Source organism: Triticum urartu, chromosome 3A (genome assembly GCF_056163025.1).
Source record: "Triticum urartu cultivar PI428250 chromosome 3A, HENAU_Tu73, whole genome shotgun sequence".
In the NCBI taxonomy this organism is placed as follows: domain Eukaryota; kingdom Viridiplantae; phylum Streptophyta; class Magnoliopsida; order Poales; family Poaceae; genus Triticum; species Triticum urartu.
This window is the reverse complement of record NC_141875.1, coordinates 373,824,578-373,834,223: the sequence shown is the minus strand read 5'-3', so window position 1 is coordinate 373,834,223 and position 9,646 is coordinate 373,824,578. Positions and strand designations below refer to the sequence as shown.

The window sequence follows — 9,646 nt, the reverse complement described above, 5'->3', positions numbered from 1 at the left end:
AGGATTTCCAATAGCGAGGAATGCTTAATAGTAAAAGACTGGAGCAAAATTGTGAACGATCGCAGAAGTACTAGGGGCAGCAATCAGAAGCGCAACCCACGATTAGGAGACATGTTCATCTGCATGCTCCAATATGATGAATCAGGAAAGCTATACATGTTCTATGCTATTTTACCTGAGAAAGAGAGAGCAGCGGGAGTGATTAGCTAGTTCATGCTCTTAGTACTTGTCCTCTCATGTCCGTGTTCTTCGTCCTGAACTTAATCTCAAAGAGTGATTTGCTTTTGTGGTGTTATGAACGCTTATAATATCATTACCATGTTGAACTCGATGATATCTTTGCTTCTGGTACAAGTGAATGTTTCTTCTTTAAGCTAGTGTTGGTGGTGATTAGATAGCGGTAATGACTATACGATGATTAAATAGTGGTAATGACGACTATGATGATTTTTAGCTAGCTAGTATATACTGTTGTTGGTGATGATATATATGATGCAAGAGTTTTTATATTAATATGATGATGATGATGATGATGAGTTATTATATCATTTATGAAAGAAATCGAAAATTAGTTTCAACTGGATGGATCCTAGCTAAGTGATCTAGTATATGCCATATCCATATTATACTTGATCACCTGTGATCAAGTATAATATGGATATGGCATATACTAGATCACTTAGTTAGGATCCACATGCATCCAGTCGAAACTAATCTGCGATACTTTCACCTAATGATTTAACAACTCATTATAATGTAAAACAATCACTAAATTAAATTGAAAACACAAAATTAAAGTAAAAATAAAAAATAAAACCAAAACACCCCCAAACATTTAGTACCAGTTGGTGTTACCAACAGGTACTAATGTCCTACGCGCACCCGGGCCTGGCTCGTGCCACGTGGTGGCACTTTAGCGCCGGTTCGTGACGAACTGATACTAAAGGGGGGGGGACCTTTAGTCCCCACTCTTTAGTGTCGGTTGTGGAACCAACACTAAAGGCCCTTACGAACCGGCGCTAAAGGCCGGTTCTGCACTAGTGTCTGTAGCACTTTGGACTGAGCCTCCGGGCCGTGGTTGGTGCTAGAAAAGTGTTGAATGTAACTGCAAGCCAGGCCATAAAGAATGTGTCATTCGTTCTTCCCGCCATGTCCTTAATCATCTTGCACCATGTAGTGATCTAGGGATGAGAATCTCCAGTTATGTTGAAAGCCTCTCTGAATCTCCTAGTTGCATCCTTGTCAACTACATATCTGACTTTTTGACCCTTGTTTGGGAGATCAAATACCCTGTGAACACTGTCAGCATCGACGCGGATCCTTCCCCTGCCTGGGAACACCATTTCAGAGCTCTCTGGCTGGTAGGACTGCACCAGGAATTTAGTGAGGTCCACTGGAAGTGTGTCTGATAAGTTCAAGAGGCCCCCGAATAACCTCGAAAGTAGCTCAGACTTCTATGGTGGGGATAGAGAGCTATTGAACTTCGCAAACCGCTCTGGTGATGCCCTTATCTTGCCCGCTTGTGATGGTCGCTCCACATCTTCCCCTGCAACCACCTCAACTCCTTCACCGCTGGCCCGTTGATGAGAAAATAAAAACATTAAGGAAGCATTAAACACAAGACGAAAAACAGGACTGAAAAAAACTAGCAATCATCATTTGGATGAGTATTGAAAAAACTATATAAACATAAAATGGATCATGCCAACTAATATGATGTTTTTGTGCAACTAATAAAGCTCATGATAACAACTGAAGCCTACCAGTGTGCAGCCTGCAAAAAAACTAAGAAAATATACTAGACCTGACAACTACAAAAAGTTCTAGGGGATGTGCAACAATAAGAAATGATATTGCAACAAGATAACAGCAACTAAAAAAGGTTTGCAAGGAACTGTTCAATAGCTCATAAACACACACACACACAAAAAAACCCCACATACCTCAGCATCTGCTGCGAAAGATGCGGCAGCTCCTCCAGCAACTGATGCCTGCACAAAAATAGTGACCAGTGATGTCAACTACAAGATGCCAATTAATGTCAATTATATTTAGATCAAGATGACCAATGATGTCAACTACAAGATTGTTATTGACCAACTACAACAAAAATAGTGCTAGCAATGGCTGCATAATTTCATCAGCGTCTAAAAAGCGAGAAACACTTATATTCAAGAATTTACTTACCCTAGAGGATGACTCAGCTCTCCTTCCAAGTGTTGCATGTCTAGTCCGCTTTGCAACACGAAACTAGTCAACATCCTAAGAAAAATAAAAAACATGAGTATGGGAAAAAAAGGGAAAAACTTATATGACCCAAACAAAACCAAAATAAGGTGCTTGTGTCATCAGCATGCCACTTACCTCAACGTCCTCTCCTTGCTGAACACTCTGGGCAGGTCGTGGCTGGCGATTAGCAGGACGCTTCGAGTTCCGGCGAAGTGACTAACTTCCAGAACGCTGATTAAGCAACCAAAGAAAACATGAAAAATGACATTATACGTGCATAAGTTGAAAACAACTCAAAAACACAGAAAAGGTGAAAAAATACATCTTCTTCATTGCCATCCGCATCTCCTCCTATTATAACCATTTTTACCCTGCGGGGGGGGGGGGGGACAACAAAAGAAAACACAGTTAGAAGATGCACAAACAAACTAGAGAAATAATAAAAGGTTGCTTTGATCTGCAGACCTCTACACACAAGCAAGACACATATTGCAAAAACCTATAAAACATGTGGACAACCAACTACTAAAATGATGCAGCCAACTGGGCAGTCAACCTTGTGCAAACTGGACAGCATATAAGCCAACTAAGTTTAACTGTGGCAAGTAATAACTAGGCAGAAAATAGTTAACTAAAGGCAACAAGCTCATTATGATAACTTGTGCAACTAGGACAAACAGAACTTGTGCAACAAGAATATTCTATATTGGAAAATTGGCAAGCATTGGAACTGATTTGCATAAATAATGGTCCCTAGTTGCACACAACAGGGGAAACACACATGAACAACCACATCCACGACAAGACTGACAGATTGGGTAGACCATGTTGGAAAATTGGCAAGCATTGGAACTGATTTGCACAAATAATGGTCCCTAATTGCACACAGCAGGGGAAAAACACATGAACAACCACATCCATAACAAGACTGATAGATTGGGTAGACCATGTTGGAAAATTGGCAAGAATTGGAACTAATTTGCACAAATAATGGTCCCTAGTTGCACACAGCAGGGGAAACACACATGAACAACCACATCCACAACAAGACTGGCAGATTGGGTAGACCATGTTGGAAAATTGGCAAGCATTGGTACTAATTTGCACAGATAATGGTCCCTGGTTGCACACAGCAGGGGAAAACACATGAACAACCACATACACAACGAGACTGACAGATTGAGTAGACCATATTGGAAAACTGGCAAGCATTGGTGCTAAATTGCACAAACAAGGGTCCCTAGTTGCACACATCAGGGGAAAACACATGAACAACCACATACACAACAAGACTGGCAGATTGGGTAGACCATATTGGAAAACTGACAAGCATTGGTGCTAAATTGCACAAACAAGGGTTCCTGGTTGCACACAGCAGGGGGAAAACACACAAACCACCAGATCTATCACAAAGCCTGGCAGCTTGGATACAATATATTGGATAGAAGTATATTGGCAAGGATAGGTACTAATTTGCACGGGTAATGGTCCCTAGTTGCACATAACAGGGGAATACACATTAACCAGGATATCCACCACAAGGCTGGCAGATTGGCTATATTATCTCAAAAATTGTCTACAACTGCTCCTAATTTGCAGAAAATCGAAGCATATGAAGGTCGAATCGAAGCAAACACAGCAAGGGACCCTATGCAGCTCGCCACATCCGCCACCGTCAACCTGGACACGGCCTCACCCCCGGCGACGAGACAGAGGGAGGAAGGACAACAGAAGGCCGCCGCGGACATCTCCGTCGACCGCAAAACCCAACAACCACACCCACCGACACCAACGCACCCTCCCACCATGAATCCCCGCCACCACTGTCCTTCCCATCGCACAAATCCAAGGACAGGAGAGTCGAACAGAAGCACACACGACATGTCTACACCAAATCGACCATACAGGGCAGTTGATGCCATAGGAACCCTAGGAATCCCAGCCCGCCATTTCCGCCAACGACGACCTCGACAAGACCTAGAACCCCTGGCCGATTGACCAAAGCACGCGTCGGTCGCATGAACGGCGTCGAATCCCACCCAGTCGTGTGTTGCCCTTTGCTTTCTTTTTCCCCAGCCTTATCTTCTTCCCCAACCTTCTGTTTCTTCTCCATAAGCACCCCTCATTCTCCCTTTTTTCGAGACGTGTTGCTCGCTGCCGCTCCACTCCTCGATCTTCAAACCCGTTGGTGATGAGCTAGGCGGCGCTGCTGTTGCAGGCCAATCACCGCCACCTGCTGTTAGGGCGGGCCACTGCGGGCATATAAACGGCCACAACAAGCGCCTCCTTCTTTCCTCTCCCTCTCGGGCAACCCCCTCATCTCTTGCACACACGAGCTGCAACAGCGTTGGGGACACATGCTGCAACGGTGACGGACGGGTACTGGAATGGAGACTCGACATGCTGGGACTGCTGGCTCCTTTGTGCAGTGACCAGCTACGAGCGTTGGCACACGACTGCGAGGTGATGCTGGACCCATCGTAAAGTGTGTTGCAATCGTTGAAAAAAAAGTTTCAGCCAGCAATGGAAAAAGCTTCAATTGGCCACTATCCAACCGGGAAAAGCTTCAACCGGGGCACTGCTCAACGAAGAAAGTTGCATCAGTTGACCGAACAAAGCTTCGACCATAGATGGAAAAATGTTCAGCCAGCAAGAGAGAAAGCTCAAGGGGAAACCGCACAACTGGAAAAGTTGCAATCGTTCACAAAGAAAGCTTCAACCGTAGATGGAAAAAGCTTCAAACCGACAAGTGGCGACAGTAGAAGCTGTGGGGCGAGCCGACGATGCACATGATGATGGTTTGCACACACACGTGCTACGGCGGTAGTGAGCCGACGAGCTCAGGCGATTGGCGGAGAGGGGTTAGAAACATCAACAACCATGCACGGAAAAAGGTTTAGCCATTCTGCTATTTATACTCAACTAAATTTACATCTATACAATTATAAACTATATTATATATTATATACATATATTATTTTTGTTTAGTTCTTTGTTATGTTTGTATAATCAAATATCATTGAAATATATTGCAACTAAGTTTTCACCCCACTTACATCCCAATGGCTTGGCGGCAAGCTGAATTATAGCTGAGGTGTCTCAACGACCGACGGTAGGAGACCCAACGCTGACATCGTAACACATCGCCCCCCATGACATTTTTTGTGGCTCAGCTTGTATCTCGTGGCCCTCGGGGCCATCCCAAAGATAAGCTGCTGCTAACCAGCGGCCACGTTCCAGTTTCACGTACAACAAAAGCCGAGAAGCAGACAAGTCAAACAATAACCTGTGTTTCGTATCACTAGAGGAAGAAGAGAGCAGGGGAAGAGGAGGCAGAAATGGCTGCAATATCAGCAGCAATCTCCGGCTGCTGCTCTTCGTCCTGTCTGTCCCAGTCCCAGCGGGGCCTCCCGTCCCCCGCAAGGAGAAGGCACTTCAAGGTCACAGCCATGGCTCCCAAGAACAAGGTAATCGGACTTGTGACTCCAGCTCTGTGAATTCTCTTGTTGCCAAGATCCGATTTCGTGTCCATGTTCAGTTCCACCACATGCTGTAGTAGTATCTTAAAAATTGATCTTGAAGGTGAACAAGTACGACGATGGGTGGTCCAAGCAGTGGTTCGGCGCGGGGATCTTCGCGGAGGGGAGCGAGGAGGCGTCGGTGGACGTGTTCAAGAAGCTTGAGAAGCGCAAGGTGCTGAGCAGCGTGGAGAAGGCGGGCCTGCTGTCCAAGGCGGAGGAGCTCGGCGTCACGCTCTCCTCGCTGGAGAAGCTCGGACTGCTCTCCAAGGCCGAGGACCTGGGACTCCTCAGCCTCGTCGAGAGCGCAGCCACGGTGTCCCCGGCTGTGCTCGCGTCGCTGTCGCTACCGCTGGTCGTCGCCTCCATCGCCACGGTTGTCTTCGTGCCGGACGACTCCACCCTGCTCGTGACGGCCCAGACGGTCGTCGCTACGTTGTTCGCGGCCGTCGCTGCAGGGCTGTTCGTTGGCTCCGTCGTGCTCGACGGCCTGCAGGACGATTAGCACCTCCACTCCGTTCATGGAGTATGTTTGTTTTGTAGTAGGATACACCACCAGTCGACCACTGCTACTACGAATAGTGAGTTATGTGCGTTCAAGGGCCTCGTATTTGTTATTCCATTGCCCCACTTTTGAAAAAAAAAATCACCCACACAGCTACTACGACCAGTGTTCCAAAAAATTGCTGGGGACACAATTTTTGGATGTTTTTGTAACTTTTCAACTCAGTTTTTCACTTTAAAAAACGAGCATGTGCTTCCCGCAGCATGAAATATTAATATTGAGAATATATTAATTAGATTTGACCCTGCATCACAATCTCAAGAGCTACACAAAACACGTTTCTCAAAAAAAAGAGCTACACAAAACACAGAATACGAACAGAAGTAAAATGTTCTAAAATAGAAGAAAGAAACATAAAAGAGAAAGATTGAATAAAAAGGATGAAACACAAGAATGCTCTGTAGGGAGTAGGACTTGTTTTTCTATTTGATCCGTAAGTAGCCTGCTTGCTTTTTTCTTCTTCTTAAAAACATGTATAACTTTATTCATACTCATAACAATTACAGATACACTGATTTGGATATAAGATCCAAGAAAAATACGAAGTAACTTCTATGACTAAGAATTAAAACGAAATCTCTTGAAAACACTTTCTTTGCGGTATCAATCTTTGTTCGAAGAAATATTTCAAAGATTTCCGTAAAGAAGCTGCAATTGGACTGGAGCAACGATGTTGTCCCTCTTTCACCCGCACGAACATTACTAATAATGGTTTTTGAAAGAGCCTTGAGTCACCCATCCAAAAAGATGAGAAGTCTTGATTGATGACGTACTTGGGCCAGGGATGATCCCTAAAAGTGCAGGCCATCGAATCACTATATCTTCACCATGATGTCGATGAAAGATTTCACCTCCACAAAAAATCATACCAACAAAAAAAGCTTGACACAGCAACATAAACTCATCAGATCCGAATAATCGGATCTGCGAGGACATAAAACTATCTAACCTTATAGCACCACCAAAAGAAAGAGAACATTTATTCTCACAAAACTATGATGATCACTAGACGTTGACGAAGAACATATAGGTCTTCAAGATCCGAGCCCCCTCCCCTCTACACACACACCTCTCAGTGCCAAGATAACAGTAGAAGGCGAGGGGATCTAAATTTATCAGATGGCAGCAGCAACGGCCGCACGAGGCCTGCTTGTTTTTCCATTCGGCCTCTTACAAACCAGGCCAAAGGGGGGGGGGGGCGACACTAAGCCGACTGGGTCTGTTGACTGGGTGCATGGTACGAGGTGTATGTCTCTCTAAATAAAGAGACCTTGGTGTAACATGTGTGTACTACTTACGAGGTGTACGAGGTGTATGTCCCTCCGTCCGAGCTTGTCCCAAATTTGTTTCTCAAATGGATGTATCTAGCACTAACTTGGTGCAAGATACATCCATTTGAGAGACAATCTTTTTCGTACGGAGGGAGTATGAACTAGGGCGTTTCCTGTTTTTTCTCCGGTCGGAGGGTTGTACGATTTGGGGGTCTCTATGCAATCACATAGGTTGCACACCCTTGTCGATGAGCCTGCACGCAGCCTAAAATTAATCGGAGGGAGTATAAAAGTCACAACAATTAAGGTGTCATGTTGGTTACTGACGGTGTTCTGGACTAGGGGATACTCACCACGTCGTCTCCTGGCCAGCTGGATCGGGTCGAGGACCACATGGCGGTTCACTCATGGGCCATTTCGGGCAGCCCATGCCGCACACGAGGAAGATTTCACAAGACTTGATGATCAAGACAAGGACTCCTCTCCACCAACGTATTCGACTAGGACTCTTATTATCCCAGGCCTCCGGTACATTATATAAGCCGAGGCCAGGCTAGTCGCTAGATTATTATGACATTATTCATCATACCCTCAGGTTTTAGACCACAACATATGATCTCGAGGTAGATCAACTCTGTACTTGATACTCCATCAATATAAACAAAAGCAGGACATAGGGTTTTACCTCCATCAAGAGGGCCCGAACCTGGATAAAACATCGTCTCCTTCGTTCCTGTTACCATTGATTCGAGAATCCACAGCTCGGGACCCCTACCCCGAGATTTGCTGGTTTTGACACCGACACTGGTGCTTTCATTGAGAGTTCTGCTGTGAGATCGACAAAGGATCAATAGCTCGCATGCAGATCAACTGCGACGTCGGCGCCTTCGTCGCCGGCTCGACTCGTCACCTTGGCTTGACCAAGGACTGTGCCCCGCCTCCAATCGTCATGTTTGGACAAGGTCCTTCATCAAGCATCAACTCCGATCTCTATCATGATCATGGAGGAATCATCCTTGGAGTTCGGGGGCTCTACGTCAACATTGCCCTCGGGCGACCGTGCTGTTCTTCTGACAGCAAACTTCTATCCGCTTCCACCACCTCCTCGGGCATCGCTTTCACGATTCCTTCAATGGAATTATGCGTAATTGAGTCTACAAAAACCCTGTAAAATTTCGTCATGTTCCGATGAAGCAATCTCCGCCGATCTCCGATATACCGGAGCCCTGTCGAGTCTGGACGGGAATCAGGATGAGTTTAGGGCATGGTCTCCAGAGCCTAGCTCAGAGGTTATTTGGAAGATCCAACCGTTCATCTGCTGCGGAATTTTCATATCTATCACCTCTCAAAAATTTAGCTCGATCCGATCGTTCAAACTCCGGAAACTTTCCGATTAGTGTATCACTTTTCAGATCTGTTTTCTGCGTGAATACGAATCCGACGTGAGATCATCTCTCTTCATGAACGAGATATTGGACAACCTTTTTGAAAGAAGCTCTTTCTAGGGTATTGTGTTCTGTTTCCGAACACATGCTCATGAATTTTGCTCCTTTTCAGAGGTAATCTTCACCGTCATGCTGGTGTCAAACCAGTCCGGCAATATTGTTTCACGGCTGTCGACCTGCACTAGACACGTCGTCGCTTTGTTGAGCCGAGCTCAACTTCTTCGGATCATCATCTCGGCGAGCCGAACAAAGAGTTCGGAATCACAAATGATAAATCATCACCGACATCGCCACCCTACAGATCACATGGAGCGGGCACACCGGCATCGCCGCATGGTCACTTCATCAAGCCGGCATTGACCGCGTCACAAGTTACGACCTGCGTCGGCATGGTCGCACGGTTGCTTCTTCAAGCCGATGTCCATCACGCCGAACTGCTTCAACACCTAGGCTGACACGGCAGCTGCAACGTCTCCTTACCACCCGCTTCGTCACCTCGGCTAGACCGGGGGCTTCACCATATCTTCATCAAAGCTACTCCGGTGACTTTGGTGTCACCAGGCGACCTGCTTTGACTCACCGGCTGACATGGAGGCTTCGACACCTCGGCTGGATCGG

General features: G+C 45.9%; 1 protein-coding gene across 1 annotated transcript; it reads left to right on the top strand.

Annotated features, from left to right (window-relative positions):
• Positions 1 to 5,390: 5,390 nt before the first annotated feature.
• On the top strand, positions 5,391 to 6,364 carry LOC125544048 (transmembrane protein, putative (DUF1118)). Its single transcript, XM_048707586.1, has 2 exons — positions 5,391 to 5,696; positions 5,812 to 6,364. Exons 1-2 carry the CDS (start codon positions 5,568 to 5,570, stop codon positions 6,250 to 6,252), a joined length of 570 nt encoding a protein of 189 aa, XP_048563543.1. The 5' UTR covers positions 5,391 to 5,567; the 3' UTR covers positions 6,253 to 6,364.
• The last annotated feature ends 3,282 nt before the right edge of the window (positions 6,365 to 9,646 follow it).